This window comes from Amblyraja radiata, chromosome 23 (genome assembly GCF_010909765.2).
Source record: "Amblyraja radiata isolate CabotCenter1 chromosome 23, sAmbRad1.1.pri, whole genome shotgun sequence".
NCBI lineage: Eukaryota > Metazoa > Chordata > Chondrichthyes > Rajiformes > Rajidae > Amblyraja > Amblyraja radiata.
In genome coordinates, this window is record NC_045978.1 from 11,204,810 (window position 1) to 11,223,667 (window position 18,858).

At 40.0% G+C, this 18,858-nt stretch overlaps 1 protein-coding gene across 3 annotated transcripts in view; it reads right to left on the minus strand.

Moving 5' to 3' along the window:
- Positions 1 to 12,059: 12,059 nt before the first annotated feature.
- Positions 12,060 to 18,858, minus strand: part of nfatc2 (nuclear factor of activated T cells 2) — a 124,254-nt gene continuing 117,455 nt past the window's right edge. For all 3 annotated transcript variants that reach the window (XM_033041551.1, XM_033041550.1, XM_033041549.1), the window contains one exon: positions 12,060 to 16,682. In XM_033041551.1, the coding sequence (XP_032897442.1) occupies positions 16,668 to 16,682 (15 nt within the window). In that variant the 3' untranslated portion in view covers positions 12,060 to 16,667. The remainder of the gene's footprint in view (positions 16,683 to 18,858) is intronic.

Sequence of the window (18,858 nt, forward strand, 5' to 3'; positions counted from 1 at the left end):
AAATTGAGTTAGCCTTGTTATGGAAAAAACATGTTTTGGTCTTTTATTCATTTACAACTATCGCAGATGCCTTACAATGTGGACAATAGCACCTGTATTGGAAGTTATGGTCTCATAATGTAGTCCCGATTCACTGGAAGGAACAGTGCCACACAGCTGGAATCCTAGCTTAGGATGCCAACACCCACTGATTTACAGATCCATTATTTTTCACCACAAATTCATCCTACGATTTCCGGTGATGGTTTGCGCAAGCATAGTTTGGAGTGAAGTTGTCTCCCAGTGATGTAAACAATAGTTTTATCATGTCAACGTGACCATCAGCACTTCGATCCAGAAATAATCTGTTGCGGGTTATTTAGAGATGCATCAGAAGATTGACTATGTCTTTAAAGTGGGGAGATTTATGGTGCTTAGAATCATTGAGTCTATGGAGCATGGAAAGAGAGCCTTCAGCCCTGTTTTATCCATTCTGGGCCAGTTCCATTTGACTACATTTAGCCTATAGCCCTCGAACACTTCCCATCCATACATCTGTCTAAATTATTTTGAAGGTCGGAAAATAATCTGTTTCTATAGCTTTCTTTGGCAACTCAATCCAGATATGGGCAACCGTCTGAGTGAAAAGGTTGCCCCAGAGGTCCCTCTTAAGTCTTTCCCCTCTCACCATAAGCCTACGCCCTCTAGTTGCAGAATCTTCTACCCTGGGAAAAAGACTGTGAGCGTTCACATTATCCATGTCACTTATGATCTTAGATTTGGCAACAAGGTTAAGGGTGACACAGTGGTGCAGTGGTAGAGCTGCAGCCTGGCTCTCAACAGCAGCAAAACCAGGGAACTGATTGTGGACTTTGGAACGGGTAGGATAGGGACCCACAATCCTGTTTATATCAACGGGACGATGGTGGAAATGGTCAAGAACTTCAAATTCCTGGGCGTGCATATTTCTGAAGATCTTTCCTGGTCCCAGCACACTGAAGCAATTATAAAGAAGGCACATCAGTGCCTCTACTTCCTGAGAAGATTACGGAGAGTCAATATGTCAAGGAGGACTCTCTCGAACTTCTACAGGTGCACAGTAGAGAGCAAGTTGACTGGTTGCATCGTGGCTTGGTTCGGCAACTTGAGCGTCCAGGAGCGGAACAAAATGCAGAAATTTGTGACCACTGCCCAGTCCATCATCGGCTCTGACCTCTCCACCATCGAAGGGATCTATCGCAGTCGCTGCCAAGATCATCAAAGATACCCACGCCATCCTGGCCACACACTCATCTCTCCGTTGCCATCGGGAAGAAGGTACAGGAGCTTGAAATCTGGAACATCCAGGTTCAGGAACAGCTTCTTCCCCACAGCCATCAGGCTATTAAACACAACACCTGAACAATAACAGTCTATTATTACTATTGCACTTTATCTGTTTATTTATTGTGTATATATATGGTCTATGGTATATAGACACACTGAACTTTTATCTCCTGTTCTGTATTATGTTTACATATTGTGTTGTGCTGCTGTAAGCAAGAATTTCATTGTCCTATCTGGGACACATGACTATAAAACTCTCTTGACTCTTACAGTGCCAGAGCCCCGGGTTAAATCCAAGGAAAAGGCATATAAATTGGCCAGAGGAAGCAGCAAACTGGAGGACTGGGAGACATTTTTAGAACTCAAAAGGGGAGGACACAGGGGTTAATTAAGAGGGGGGGAAGAGCATGAAAGAAAGCTTTCGGGGAATATAAAAACTAACTCTAAAAGCTTCTTTAGAAATGTAAAAAGGAAAAGATTAGTGAAGATAAATAGTAAGATTAAACGAGAACTTACCAGTTCGAAGTTTGATCATTATTTTATGAGGAGTACGTTGAGGGAATACATGAAGAACCCCGCCAGAACGCATGCGTGTCATTCTTCAAAGCAGCGGTGTGAAATCAAAGATAACTGTAATGACTTAAACATAGTAAGATTAGAGAAATAAATACCAGTTGAGTATATGATCATGGGTGGGAGCGGAGGGCACGTATTCCCTCAACGTACTCCTCATAAAATAATGATCAAACTTCGAACTGGTAAGTTCTCGTTTAATCTTACTATTTTACTTCGGAGTCACGTGAGTGACTACGTGAAGATTTCAAAGCTCTGTGATTTCATGCCGTGGAAATGAGTCCATGCATCACATCTGCCTTAATGACTGTAGGAGGAATTGTGTCAACATAATTTAGACATGAATCCGACATTAAAATCCATGAAATTTATTAACACAAATTATAACCCCTATTTATGGGGTAAATTAAATTACAGAACTTAAAATTGTTTCTGCAAACGTTCCAGGTTTCATGACTGGTTTATTATAAAATAGTTGGAATGTTTTTTCCCCTGACCATCCTGCTGCCTTGAGGATTTGGTCCATTGGTACATCCAACTGCATAGCTGCCGATGTAGCTGCAGCCCTGGTGGAATGAGATTTAAAAATATTAGTATCCACCCAAGCCTGTGTTAGAACCTGTTTCAGCCATCTTGAGATGGTCTGGACCGTCACTTTTTTGTGTGGTTGCTTATGGCTGACTAAAAGTGCCTTCTCATTGCCTCTGATGATTTTCGTTTTCTCCATGTATAACGACAAATGTCTTACTATACAGAGACTGTTGGGTAAGACCTAAATTCTATATTGAGGCCCGCTGATCCCTGTCTGTTCTGCTTCACTAATTCATAAATATGAAACGTAATATTTTCAGATGAAGAAGTCATGTTGTCCAGTCTTAATTTATGTAATGACTGTACCCTTTGTGCTGTGACCAATCCCATTAGCATGACTGTTTTTAATGTCAGTCTATGTAGGGACAGAGCTGTTGCTGGAGACCAATTCCTGAGCATCTTCAGGACAATACTCACATCCCATATTTGGGAGTACCTGGTTCTTGGGGGATTGGTATTAAAAATTCCCCTCATAAGTTTTGTTACCAGTGGGTGAGTTCCAACAGAGTGACGCTCTGTTCCTTGCCATAGATAAGTTGATAAGGCACTTCTGGCGCAGTTGATGGCACTATAACTGAGCCCCTCATCATAATGGAGGCCTGCCAGGTGTTCCAGAACAGACGGGATGTTCATATCTCTGTAGGTGATGCTGTTTTTGTTACAATACATCTCCCACTTCCTGATATAGACCAGATACTGTTTTTTGGTGGGCTGTCTTTGGGCCTCCTAAATCATGTTCACTGTTCGGTCCGTCAGTCCCAGCTGTAGTAGAGGTATTTTTAAACTCTACAAATTAATAAATTCAAATAGTTATGGCATGGGTGGCTATCCCTTGTTACGGGATGAACCAACAAGTCTGGTCTATTCGGGATGGTGATACATGGTTCTAATACCATGTTCAGTATCACTGGGAACCATGGTTGAGTAGGCCAATCGGGTACTACCAAAATACCAGACGCAGAGTCCTGCTGTATTTTCCTTAATACCCGACTGATGAGGCAGAAAGGAGGGAATGCATAAATAAACAATTTCCCCCAATGCAGCGAAAATGCATCTGTCGCCGCTGCCCCAGGGTCTGGTTCCCATGAAACATAATTTGATAACTGGTGATTAAGCCTGGATGCGAATAGATCGATATCTGGTGTTCCATATCGTGCTGTAATATCAGCAAATACTTTTTTATTCAACATCCATTCGGTGTTTTCATTAAATTTGCGTGACCTGGTGTCTGCCACTAAATTTAGTTTACCTAGTAGGTAAGTAGCTGATATCCAAATATCTCTCTGGATACACCACTGCCAAATTGTATTAGCCAGATTGTCACATGATGTCGATTTGTTTCCACCCATGTGGTTGATATATGCTACCACGGTGATATTGTCAATATGTAGTCTAACATGCTGGTGATATGACCCAGTACAATATGACTTTAGGCCATAGAATGCACCCAACATTTCCAGGTAGTTTATGCCCAGTGTGAGTAATAATGATGCCTCCTGAGCAGTCCATCTACCTCCACAGCTGCAGATGGAATTGGTGGCACCCCAACCAAGTGCACTGGCAGCAGTTTGTAGCACCATTGAAGGGTTGCTGATAATGATTGGATTGAAACAAAGCCAAATGTTATCTATCCACCATTTTAGTTCCATTATAGCTTTGATTGGTAGCTTCATTGGTCTGTCAAAATGACCAGCATTGATTTTGAGTGCTTGTATTTTTGCTCTCTGTAAATTTTGGTAATGTAAAGGTCCAAATTGTGTGGCTGGAAAGGCAGCCACCATTTTGCCAATTACTTTTGCTACCAATCTGATGGATGGTTTACTGATGTCAATGAGGTTATTGCAAGCCTCTAATAAGTCTATAGCCTTTCCCTTTGGCAAAGTCACCGACATGTGAACTGAGTCAATGGTGAACCCCAAATAGTCCATTGTAGTGGAAGGCGTTAATTTAGATTTAACTGGATGGATAATAAACCCCAGTTTTTCAAATAACTGTTTTGTGGCTGTTACAGTTTGTTTGGCCAATTCCAAAGTTTTGCCCACAATAAGTATGTCATCTAGATATGCCATGACCATGTGTTTTCGTTTCCGTAGAAACGCTAGGTGCTGGTTACAAAATTTTTGTGAACAGTCTGGGGCTGATGTTAACCCATTTGGCAGTGCTCTATACTGGATGATCTGTCCCATCCAGTTGAATTTTAAGAAACATCTGTGGTCACCTCGTATAGGCACTGAATAGTAAGCATCTTTTAAATCGATGCTAGCCATGAAGTAACCTTTGGAAATCAATTGTTTAGCAGTAACAAAGGTTTCCATTTAAAAATGAATATATTGTACAAATGTATTCAATTTGGTCAGATCTATGATGATGCGACAACCACCATCTTTTTTGCTTTTGGTAAAGATATTAGACACGAATTCTAGCGGTTCGTGTTGGGATTTTTCAATTACACCTTTTGCGTAAAGTCGCTCCAGTTCAGCATGCGCTTCTGATTTTTCTTTACCGGAAAGTACGAACATTCGGTTCGGTATATGTTGAACTGGAGGGCTGTATTTGTGTATAAATTCTATTGTATATCCCTGGATACTGCTTAAAATATAAGTATTGGTAGTTAACATGCTCCATGTATCCAGAAAGGAGTGTAATCTCCCTCCAACCTCCATGCTCCCTGTATTTTGTAGGGAACCAGACCCACCTACCTCCATAGTATCCAGTGGCAGGTTTACTTCTTTTTGTAAATCCTTCGTTGATGTTGAGGCGGTGGTGTCTGGGTTTGTGGTTTGGTTGATATTTGAGGTTCGCGTATCTTCCAAGAAGGCCGGCCTGGGCCATGGCCTAAAAAAGACTCATGTTTGGTGTACCGGACCTTCGAGCTTTCACCAGTCGGTCTTGTTCTACTGGTGGGTGCGTAGGGATGCTGTCTGTGGCTGTAGTGGGTTTTTGATGAAGTCCCTTTTATGAGTCCCAGGGTTTTTGCTTCCTCATCGAGCTCCTTGACTTGCTTCGATAGGTTACCTCCAAATAGTAGTATTGGTGGTTTTATGTTCCCAGGTTTGCACAGACCCGCGAATTTCGGATTTAAAGTGGGTCGGATGGCATTCTTCCTGATGCTATTTATCTCGTATTGAGTGTTGCAAAGCAGTGCCAGTGCATCCTGTTGGTCCTGGGACATGTCCTTCTCATCCACTGTGCGGGCGAATGCTGTTATCCCTGCAGTTAGGAGTTTTAATACCTTTTGGAGTTTGACATCCATGCCTCTAACTCCTATTCCAATATGTTTCCATATACAAGTATTTACTACTGGAACATTCAGGGATATACAGTTACCCGGTGCCAGGTGTCTTGACGTGGTGTCCAATACAGCCTGTTCTTGTAGCTGGTTAAAGGACATATAGTCTATACTGGCAGCAAGCTTTTGCTCCAGGTTTTGGCCAGTCTGGTCTGGCTGTATGAAGTTGGACACCATGTCCAGCAGATTTTCTCGTTCCTGCATCCCCTGCACACTTGATTTTTCTTCTGCGAACCCCTCTTCAGGATCAGCCCAGTACTGACCCCCAGTGCTCCCCTCTGATGAGGGAGAAGCACTGTGCAGCCCTACAAGAGGTGCTGCTGTGGGTTTTCCATAGAGCCCACAGTGACTCGACTCCATCTCCCGGAGCCTGTCACGTTGGAGCAAATGCTCCACACACCGCTCCATCCGGCTCCAGCGCTCACGGTCGCTGGCCGCCCGTGGTTGCTCAAAGTCGGACTCCTCTGAGTCCACGACTGTTAGTTTTTTGTCTTGCCTTACCGCCCGGCCGCGTAGTGGGTCTGGCCGGTGCGGAGGCGACATCGGGCACAGCTGATCCCATTATCGGTGATTCAAGTGCCGCTGCCCGCTACTCCGCGGACCTCCCCCACCAACTTTGTCGCAGCCCTTGTTGCTTTCTTAGACTTGTCCATGCTCCCCACCTGTAAGTTGGTATAGGAAACACACAAAAAGACCGCAGAGTAACTCTTACCTGTTGGTTCCGGCTTTTTAAAACTGCCGCTGCGGGGGAACGTCGTTCCACCCCGCCTGACGTTTCGCAATGCGTGTAGCGATATGACACGCATGCGTCCTGGTGGGGTTCTTCACGTAGTCACTCACGTGACTCCGAAGTAAAATGTAGGTCCCTTACACTCATAGACAGGTGAAATTATAATGGGAAACAAGGAAATGGCAGAACAGTTAAACAAGGGAATACTAGGGGACAGAGGATCTAGTGGGAGGGAAGAACTGAAGGGAATCCACATTAGTCAGGAAATGGTGTTAGGTAAACTGTTGGGGTTGGGCAGATAAATCCTCAGGTCCTGATGGTCTGCAACCCAGAATACTCAAGCAGGTGGCCCTAGAAATCGTGGATGTATTGGTGATTATTTTTCAATTTTCTCTCGACTCTGGATCAGTTCCTGTGGACTGGAGGATAGCCAATGTAACTTCACTTTTTAAGAAAGGAGGGAGAGAGAAAACGGGGAATTATAGACCAGTTAGCCTTACATCGGTAGTGGGAAAGATGCCTGTGTCGATTGTTAATGATGTTATAGCAGCGCATTCGGAAAGCAGTGATAGGTTCGGTCAAAGTCAGCATGGATTTATGAAGGCGAAATCATGTTTGACTAATCTTCTGCAATTTTTTGAGGATGTAACAAGTAGAATGGATAAGAGAGAGCCAGTGGATGTGGTGTATCTGGACTTTCCAAAAGCCTTAGACAAAGTCCCACACATGAGATTAGTGTGCAAAATTAGAGCACATGGTATGGGGGTAGGGTATTGACATGGATAGAGAACTGGTTCGCAGACAGGAAGCAAAGAGTAGGAATTAACGGGTCCTTTTCAGAATGTCAGGCAGTGACTAGTGGGGTGCCGCAAGGTTCGGTGCTGGGACCCCAGTTATTTACAATATATTAACGATTTAGATGAGGGAATTAAATGTGACATCTCCAAGTTTGCAGATGGCACAAAGCTGGGTGGCAGTGTTAGCTGCGATGAGGATGCTATGAGGATGCAGGATGACTTGCAAAGGTTGGGTGAGTGGGCAGATACATGGCAGATGTAGTATAATGTGGATAAATATGAGGTTATCCACTTTGGTAGCAAGAACAGGAAGGCAGATTATTATCTGAATGGTGTTAGGAAAAGGGAAAGTGCAACGAGACCTGGGTGTGCTTGTTCATCAGTCACTGAAAGTAAGCATGCAAGTACAGGGGGCAGTGAAGAAAGCTAATGGCATGCTGGCCTTCTTTTGAGTTTAGGAGCAAGGAGGTCCTACTGCAGTTGTATAGGGCCCTGGTGAGACCGCAACTGGAGTATTGTGTGCAATTTTGGACTCCTAATTTGAGGAAGGACATTCTTGCTATTGAGGGAGTGCAGCGTAGGTTCACCAGGTTAATACCCGGGATAGCGGGACAGACATATGATGAAAGAATGGGTCGACTGGGCTTGTATTCAATGGAATTTAGAAGGATGAGGGTATCTTATAGAAGCATATAAAATTCTTAAAGGATTGGACAGGCAAGATGCAGGAAAAATGTTCCCGGTGTTGGGGGAGTCCAGAACCAGGGGTCACAGTTTAAGAATAAGTGGTAGGCCATTTAGGACTGAGATGCGGAAAAACGTCTTCACCCAGAGAGTTGTGAATCTGTGCAATTCTCTGCCACAGAAGGCAGTGGAGGCCAATTCACTTGATGTTTTCAAGAGAAAGTTAGATTTAGCTCTTAGGGCTAAAGGAATCAAAGGATATGGGGAGAAAGCAGGAACAGGGAACTGATTTTAGATGATCAACCATGATCATATGGAATGGCGCTGCTGGCTCGAAGGGCCGAATAGCCTACTCCTGCACCAATTTTTCCATGTCTCTATGTTTCTACAGGTGCAGTCCATGTGGAGTTTGTACGTTCTCCAAGTGACCACATGGGTTTTTTTCCGGATGTTCCGGTTTCCTCCAGCGATCCAACGATATGCAGGTTTGTAGGTTAATTGGCTTCCTCAATTTGCCCGCTGGTGTAGGATGTGAAACTGAGATAACATTGAACTAGTGTTGGGTGATCTTTATTCGAGCGGACTCGGTGGGTCGAAGGGCCTGGTTCCACTCTGTATCTCTAAACTTTTTCACTGAACTCTTATGCATGGTCTGCCTAGACCTATGTGATCTCCCGGTTGCCAACCAATTCAACTCCCCTTCCCATTCGCATACTCACCCTTCTGTCCTGGGCCTCGTCCGTTGCCAGAGTGAGGTCACACACACCTCATCTTTCGCATTGATAGATTATAACCCAGCGGTATGAACATTGAATTCTCTAATTTAAAATAACTTCTGCTGAGGCTCCCCTCCCCACTGTCTCCCCCTTGCCCCGTTCCTTCACCCTATTTATTTTACCAGTTCCACAGTTTCTCCACACCGTTTCCTTCTTGAGAGCACACCTTCCCTCGCAATCAATTGGCCCACCAGGCACTGCTTGAGGTCATTTGTGGCTCGCCATGTTGGCCTTGGTCTTTTCTTGCCTCTAGATCTTCAACCACCCCCCCCTCCCCCCCCTTGCCTTTCCGGACTTGCAGTCTGCAGCAGGGTCCCAACCCAAAATGTCACCTATCCTTTTTCTCCAGAGATGCTGCCTGACCTGTTGAGTTACTCCAGCACTTTATGTTTATCTTTCTAAATAAGCTAAAGTAGAGTGACCAAGGTAGAGGTGAGTCAGTACGTTGCATGTATGTGCATGCGATTGAATGCTTATGTGCATTAATGTGTATGTAGGAAGATGAAGGAATGTGTGCGAGTGAGTTTGAGTGGAATTAATCAGTGAGTGAGCATCAGATATGAGAATGAGAATCCATGAAGAAAAGTGTTTGTGAAAGTGAGAGTTTAGGATGGAAGGTAAGCTGCCAGTAAAATGTTCATTCAGCTGAAACGAGAGACTACAGACATTGCTATATAATGCTTACATGTCTCATATCTGGCCCTCTGGCCCACCAAGTCCACGCCAACCAGCGATCTCTGTACACTAGCACTATCCTACACATTCGGGACCTACAAACCTATATGCTTTTGGAGTGTGGGAAGAAACCGGAGCTTCTGGGGAAAACCCACACAGGTTCACGTTCATAAGATATAGGAGTAGAATTAGGCCATTCGGTCCATCAAATCTACTCCGCCATTCAATCATGGCTGATCTCTGCGTCCAAATCCAATTTTCCTGCCTTCTCCCCATTACCCTTGGCACCCATTCTAATCAAGAATTTGTCAATATCAGCCTTAAAACTATCCACTGACTTGTCCTCCACAAAGAGCGCCCTTTAATTCTGAGGCTATGACCTGTGGTCCTGGACTCTCCCACCAGTGGAATCCTTTCCACATCCACTCTATCTATGCCTCTATCTAGATCACAGGGAGAATGTACAAACACCGTGCAGAGAGCACCCATAGTCAGGATCGAACCCAGGTCTCTGGCGCTGTAAGGCAGCAACTTTACTGTTGCGCCACTGTGTCACAGAGGTTGTTTTTACTGGCTCTCTGAACTAAGCTTTCGCTTACTGCCTTCTGGCAGGGCTGCCCACCTGACTATAGTCCTCCAACTCTTTGATGCTTGGCACACAGGCCTCCCTCACTCAGCAGACTGTTTCCAACAACTTCTCACAGTTCTCTCAGCTCTCCGTCGTGCAGTAGCTACCGCACTCTACACAGCTCCATAATGGACAAGATACTCAAGGGTTCAATCAGAGGGCCACTTCAGTATCATGCACAGGAGCTGAAGAATAGCTGTGTTGCAGTCAGAACTCGACAATACTCTTTCAGAAACATCTTGAAGGAAGAGTACAATCCTCTTGTCAAATAGCATTATTAAAACAGATGTTTAAATAGTTTAATGAGTTTATAACTTGGTGTTATAAACGCGTTTGATTAGCTGAGGCTATAACGATATCGTATATAAAAAATGATTTATTGATGAATTGATTAGAATTTAATGCCGATTTACAATGAAAACACCATTTTATGGATAAACAAAAAAGTTAAAAAAGAATTTAATATATGGAATTATCTTCAAATGAAGGGAACTCAGATTCGCAGTCAAAACTCGACGATAGTCTTTCAATAACTTCATGAAGGAAGAGCACAATTCTTTTCCAATAGCATTATTAAAACAGAAGTTAAAATAATGTAATGATATTATAACTGCGTTATAATTTTTTTTTGATTAGCTGAGGCCCAATGATATGTGTAAATGGAAATTGGTGTAAAATTTAGCATGGGTTTAAAATGGAAATAACATTTTATGGATAAACAAAAAAAGTAAAGTTTAAGCTTTTTTGTACTCTATGGAATCATCATCAAATGAAGGAATTCAGAGTTACAAATCTCTAGCTGTTGGTAACAAATCAATGACACCTGTGTAATTGTTGAATAAAAAATCAATTGCAACTCTTTCGATTAATATTTCTAAGAATATTTGAATCAAAAAGTGTGTAGAATGTTGAAGTTCATGTTAAATCTGTGGTAATTCCACATAAGGATCACAACTTTACTTTGCTGAATATCATTGACAACAACTTCATGACTCCTATATATATATATCTACTTGTGCAGAAACCACACACCACTGTGAGTTCTACACAGCAATGACAATTTGTCATAATTACAACCGCAAATTTCAGGCCAATGCTGTTCGAATTCTATGTAATTAGTCTGACCTCTAGCACTGCCCTCAAGCTGATACAAATAGAAAACCCCTTTCACTACATTCCACACTTTTGTTTAATTTTTGATATTAGAGATACAGCGCGGAAACAGGTCCTTCGGCCCACTGAGTCCATGCCGACCTTCGATTACTCGCATTTTACAGAAGCCAATTCACCTACAAACCTGCACGTCTTTGGAATGTGGGAGGAAACTGGATCACCCGGCACAAACCCACGTGGTCACAGGGAGAACATACAACCTATGTACAGACAGCAGAACCTGGGCCTCTGGCACTGTGAGGCAGCAGCTCTACCATTGTGCCACTGTGCTGTCCTTGCATTTTATAAACGTTAAACACAATAAAATATTTTTTCCTGTATCAATATAGCAAACGTAAAATTTCAGATTAGTATGTTAAATTCTGCGGTGGCACGGTGGCGCAGCGGTAGAGTTGATGCCTTACAGCACCCGAAACTCGGGTTCGGTCCTGACAATGGGTGCTGTCTGTACGGAGTTTGTATGTTCTCCCCGTGACAATGTGGGTTTTCCCTGGGTGCTCTGATTTCCTCCCACACTCAAAAGACGTACAGGTTTGTAGGTTATTTTGGCTTTGGTAAAAAAATTGTAAATTGTCCCTAGTGTGTAGGATAGTGCTGGTGTATGGGGAAGGGCCTTGTTTTCGCCTTGTATCTCGAAACAAAACTAACCTAAACTTAAGATTTCATGTTACTTAAAATCAGTTTTGCAATTAAAACAATTTTTAATCCCCCCTTCCCCTGTAAAAATACAATATTTAATATTAATTTAATTTAATATAAATATGTATGACTGCGACCATTATCAAGTGTATTTTCTTATGGCAACTATTGTATCTAAAAAATTAAAAGAAACAGTTCAGCCAAAAATCAAGCTTTTTTTTCATTTTTATTGATAAATTGCACAGATCTAAGCATGGCAAAAGGTTATAATAATTAGCATCAGAGTACAAAAGTTAATGATTTAATACTTTGCTTAAAGAATAAAATGTCAATATCATCAGATGCATTTAACCCCTTCTGTGCTGGTTCTTAGTTTTTTTTTAGAAAATCTTAGTAAATATATTTCTTTACGTAAGCAGTACTTGACTACATTGCATTAGTCCAAATCTCATTAGATCTGACTGAGGGGAATATAAAAGTCAGGCATATATCGACAATAGTTTAAGGTCAGAAGCATGAAACAAAAATATTAAACATTTCTATACTTTAAAAATAAAGATAACATCATGCTTTTGAAAAACATGAATAGATATTGAGAACTTTTTGGATACAAATGTAAGCAGCAGAAATCTTTACATTACAAAAAAATATAGTGCTGTCTTTCGAGAAGTTCTACATTCAGAATGAATATATTGCTCTTAATCAATGGCATTACATTTAACAGTGCAAATCTTCACTTTATCACATTCTTTCTGCTATTACACATGGACCTTTGTGAGTCAGCTTTCCATAGTTGACCTTTGCTAAGAACCTTGTTGGCTCAAAACATACTTTGCTTGGTAGATACTTAGCAAAAAAAAACATTTATCTTTGAAATATTTTACTTTACAGAGATCTGTGGAAAACAGGGTTGATTTTTTTTGGCATCCAGTCCATTCGTTTTTTTGTTTCAGTACAATGACAGGAAGGCACTGCAGCAAACCATTTAGACAACTGAGGAAAGATGGCGTTTCCTCGTCGACATTTGTGGCCACCATCCACAATAAACTAATACAAAATGTCCCTGCTTGTCAGTTTCTAAATACATGCCAACTGCAGCCCCTGGTCATTATAAGGGACTGGAAGTTGTTGATGGAGGGATTTTGTGCATCGTTGAAAGAGTTTGATAAAATAGAGCAATTAAAAACTGTTGGAGCTGACAATGTTCTAAAGCAAAATATAGTTCTGTAATAAATTACAGTAATTACATAAATTACATTACACATACAAGAAGCTGACTCATTTAAACATTTTCCATTTGAATCCCAAAGACCACCTTTTGATATGTATTTAAACCTGTTACAAAATAGGTTTAGAAACAAGACTTGAGCCATGTTGTGCACTTTGAAAGAGCCAAAAAATACTCAATAGAAAAACATACAGCATTGAATGCCATATAAATTGCCTGGGGACAATTTTATAAGGAATAATGGGTTGACCACCAAGACAGGGAGTCACAAAAGTAAGGAAAGCAATTTGTACTTCAAACATGTATTAACTCAAGATAATTTGCCAAATCTTTTTAAGATTTCATTTTTACAAATCGAGTAAATGAACACTGATGGATGCGTTGTTTCATCCCGCCCTTTTACTGTAGTTACCAATTTGGTTTATTTTTGCTAAAAAAGACTTTAAAATATGAACGCATTGAGGGTCAACAAAATAGAATTTGTTATACATTTACAAAGAGTTTATGTAATTATAATATATTGTTTGCACCTGCGACAGTTTCAGTTTGCAAAATAAAGGACTCATAAGTTACTCGGTGTGCTTTGTGAAATGATATACTGGTAGGAGTATCCTTCCATGTATTATTTTAATTATGATATTAAATAAGAGATAACGATCAAATATAAATGTCCAGATTTGTTCACTCCGTAGTTAAGTAATAACCAAGAATATAACTTACTTTAAAACAGATTCCTTAACAGAGATTTAATCTATGAATGAATTATCCCTTGACAGTACATAAATGGGACTTTTGAAGGGGGAATTAAAATAATGTGTCTACGATGTAATATTAGTTGAAGCCATCCTTATCTCCATATTCCATCACATTTAAAAACTTCTCATTTCTGATCCTTACATTACAAGCTATTTACAACAGTTGGCAATTTTCATGCTTGATTATATAATAAGGGAAATGCTGTCCAATAAACCATTGATAAATTGTTATTATTGAATGAGAATAGTAAAATAAACGTTTGGCATTTAAGCAAGCTAAATATAAGTTTAATACAAAACTAAAATAAATTCATCAACATTAAAAAAAAAAATGGCATTTGGGCTTTCTTAAGTCTACATTCAATGTCTCATTAAATCATTTTGAGATCATGGGCGTTGAGATTAAAGTTTGCTGTACCTATTTATAAAACTAAAGACACTTCGAAGATGCACAGCTAAACAATTTCTAATGAGGCACCAGATTACGAACCAGTCCTATTGCTTGGGGGTTTTCAATAATAATTGCTTTCTTATTTGAGCCGAAGTACTTGTGAATCTTTATATAGTTGAGCAAATTGTAGCATCTGAATAGCCCTTTCTTTGTGGAAATATGAGATGTTTGAAACACTACGGGCCGTAAATCCTTTCCCCTATTTACAGTAATCTCATTTACAGTACCATAAGGTTGAATATATTTTCTAGCCCCACAAGGTGGCAGTTAACAATAACAAATTAGTACTTATGATATATAAATCTAATTCTGCCATGCATTATCCCATGCCACCAACCGGGAATATATTTGATAGGCATACCCCCAATATTGCAAGAAACATTAAGATAATTTGAGCAGCAGAGATACACAAATCTTCTGGTTTATCAGAAAGTATAACAAATGTTCCTATAGTTTGTGGTTGAGTTAGAATAGCATCTGTTTGCAACGACATAATAGATTAGTGGATTCACAAGATTTGAGAATAGAATGTCATTAAAAGCATTTCCAGCATTTAGTGGAGATATTCCAGTCATTTCAATAATAACTAACCCCAAATTCCTGATCATTAGGCACAAAATAGTCCAGCTATTCTTCGGCAAAAATTGTAATGTACTACAGGTACTTAATTTGCCACTGACACTATTCCTGCCAATATTAATGATTCCTATCCTGACTGTAACAGTATTTTGTTCTAGAAGTCAGGAAATAGATTGCATCTTCTGATGAGAACGGTGCGCAGATTTGGATGCCTCAAAATTAATTGAGGGCAGAAGACTTGTTAAAGCTATATTAACGCTAAACCATTCAGCTAAAAACGGCTGCGAAAGGAACAACTTTGATATCATGTTATCAGTCACTCGTTATTAAAATTGCATCTACATGTCCAAGTAGAAAATAATGATAATAATGTACAAAATATTTAACCTGCCTAATGCGAGCTGATTCTGTTGTGTAATTCAGCAAGGCTGATTAAACCACAAACAGTCGGAAAACAGCTGAGCAGGAGAAAAGTCTGTACACTGACCACAATATTAACTTTTTAAAAAATCGACAAGCAACATGTACACCAGATATGTTAATATACAATTAAAATTATCTTGATTCCTTTTGAAAACGGAGAAAATAGCTTCATTCTCAGATATATGTATCAAAAAAGAAGTATATTGTTATTAAAAAACCTGCTAAAACAATGGCAACATTCCTTGAAATGCTATAAGATTTTTTTTGGTATTTATGTTGTTGAACTATGATCCATTATAATGGGAATTCAAGTTATACACAAAAAATTAATTCCTCAGAGCTTGAGATATTAACAATTCGATCTGCAATGACACATTTGATTTGGTTAAATAAATCATCATGCATCAGTTAACAGTATTAGTTATTCTTGAATTCTTCACGTGTCTTATATTAGGCCGCTGAGATGTTTTACGTCAGAGTTACTGTATATTAACAACAACCCAGAATATGTCAGGGAGAAACCTTGAGCTTCAATGCAGCATGTTGATTGGAGCTGTATTCTTTAAACTGCTGTACATCAAATATCTTACTTAGTTTGAGAGAAACCGTGTACTTTTGCTGATCATTCACCGGTTATCAATGTTCAATACAAATCAACAAATTGTTGTACAAAACTGGGAGTTACAGGCTGGTGAATATATATATATATATATTTTTTGCATTTTGCTAAAAAGGACATCACACTTGCCTGGGATTCATACAAATATATTTCTAAGTGAGTGCCGATCATTTTGATGTGGTGATAGGGGATGTCAAAGTGGCAGTGATGCACATTCTTGCAGTCAAACAGCGTCTTCATACCAATACTTTTCATTTTGACTTCAAGCCATGTTTAGGTCTTTTGTATGGAAATGGTTGCAAAAATAATCCGTGGTCCTTGTAGATAAAGTAGATAATACGGAGAGCATAACAAATGCCCAAATTTCCCACGAAAGGGTCTGGAGATCAGTCCTTTACAAATTCGACTGGAAATGGGCCTGATCCGAATTAATAAAAGTGTATAAATGTAAACAGAAAGCACACTTTTTTGGACCCAATGAATGGATTTCAAAATGAATGGAAATTATGAGGAAAATTTGCTATGCTGTAATGAACCTGGTTAAAGTTCCCATGGTGATTAGTCAGAGAAACCAACTCCTTGCCAGCATATTGTTCTGTGCAGCTGAATATCAACTTTATAGCTGACCTATAGGTGAACCACAGGTGTTATTGGGATGTGTAGAAATTTTCCACGTTGTGCAAGGAAGTGTCTATTGTACACTTGCTGAGTTTACGACTGGCTTCGCACAGGAACTCCAGAAAGATCTTTTCTTATGATTTCATTAACTGCAAAGGAAAGAAATATAACGTGAGTATGTTCAATTCTTTGTGTGAGCGATAAAATATCAATTTCACAAATTCATAGATTTATCAATTAGTTTAGTTTAGAGATAAAACACGGAAACGGGCCCTTCGGCCCACCGAGTTGTACGCTGACCAGCGATACCCGCACACTCACACGAGGGACAATTTATAATTTTACCAAGCCAATTAACCCACAAACTTGTGCTTCTTTGGAGTGTGGGAGGAAACCGGAGCACCTGGAGAAAACCCACGCAGGTCACAGGGAGAATGCCCAAACTCCATACAGACACGCTAAACTAAATCTCTAAACTAAACTAATTAATTAGTTTAAAATAAATGTAACATTACATAAATAAATTTTAAATTTCTTTCATTAGAACATTTAAATATTATTAATCTGCTTTGCATCAAAGCAATTGATAATACAATAAAATTCTTAACCGTCTCTCATTTTCAGTCATCAAGCTAAAAGCACAGGTGGCTGTGTAAGTTAACTTGAAACAATGCACTGGTAGTTATATATGTTAAACAGTAACATTACACAGGTAGCTGTATAAATTAACCAGAAACAATGCCCATGTAGCTCTGTAAGTTATCCAGTAAGGATGCAATAGACAATATATTCATGTTAGCAGCTAAACACTGGCATGTGCATGGTTATTGGGACATGGCAATGACTGAGAAGCATTCTTTTTTCTACATTTTAACTGACTGCTCTCCAATCACTACATTGCCTTTTGTTTTGGTCCAGATTGTTCAAGGAGCAGAATTAGGCCATACGGCCCATCAAGTCTACCCTGCAATTCAATCATGACTGATCTATATTTCCCTCGCAATCCCATTCTCCTGCCTTCTCCCCGTAACCCCTAACACCCTTACTAATTAAGAATCTGCCAATCTCTGCCTTTTGTGGGCTGAAAACCATAATAAAAACAAACCTGTCCATTCATCACCGTCTGAATAAAATGATAGTGTCATTTGGACTCAGAACCTTACATTGTTTCATATCTGACTTGCACATCAGGAATCAAGAGGACCAACAACCATCATGAAAAGTGGATCAACATTTTTCAAAATTACAAAATAGGCAAGTCCCTATGTACTGGTGTAAGTAACTTTATTGTGTGGAATTGTCTCAATTTTACTGATGCATCCTGAAATTCATATATTTGCCAAAGCCATACTTGTAAAAGGAGAAACACACAGTGGACATTTACGATATGACTTCAGGAAGGTAGTGAAAGTTTTTTTTGTTCCATCGTCTCTTGCTTAGGTTTGAGTATGCGTTCTACAACTTCCTGCCCCTTGTGCTAAACGAGGAAATGATAGCTGTGAGTAAATGGAAAGTTTGGTTGCCCCCTCAATCTATTAATAACTTGAAGGTGAAAAGTGTGAGTGGAAGTTCTCAGTTGGCCCTTTTTGCTTACCTGCTGTAGGTAAAAAACAAACACACACACACACACATTTGTCCATTTGTTCATTTGTCCATTACATGGATAGGACAGGTTTGGAGGGATATGGACCAAACGCGGGTAGGTGGGACTAGGGTAGCTGGGACATGTTGGCCGGTGTGGGCAAGTTGGGCCAAAAGGCCTGTTTCCATGCTGTATCACTCTATGACTTGTCATCACACTAGCATGGTGAGTTTCAAAGAAACGTGTGACCATCCAGGTCAATTTTCAAAACCATTATATGTTTGAGTGGATTCGACACACTGAAAAGATTTACAAAATATTGGAGGAAGATGTATGCGCTTGTTCTGGAAATGAAATTTTATCTTTGTAAAATTCAAGAAATGAAATTACTGACATTTCAATTTCATCATGCATTGAAGAAAATGTTTTCCTCTTAAAGAGAGTTAAAATTCACCAGGGCAGCTATAAAGTTTCCGTTAATCTCAAAGGAAACAAACATCAAAGTTTATTCATGAAAAGACAGATTTTAAGAAAATACTTGGGTATGTTCAGTTAATTTAACATGTGAAACTTTGGAAAATTATATAAAATGTACAGAATAAAGAATGCGCTTACAATGTGCTATAACTGTAATTTTTGATACAGCAATTGCTATAACTTGAATGGTGTTTGCCATCAATAAGGGGAAAATGTTTCAAACCTCCATTTTTGTTACTTGCTTTCTTAAACCGCAACATAAAGAG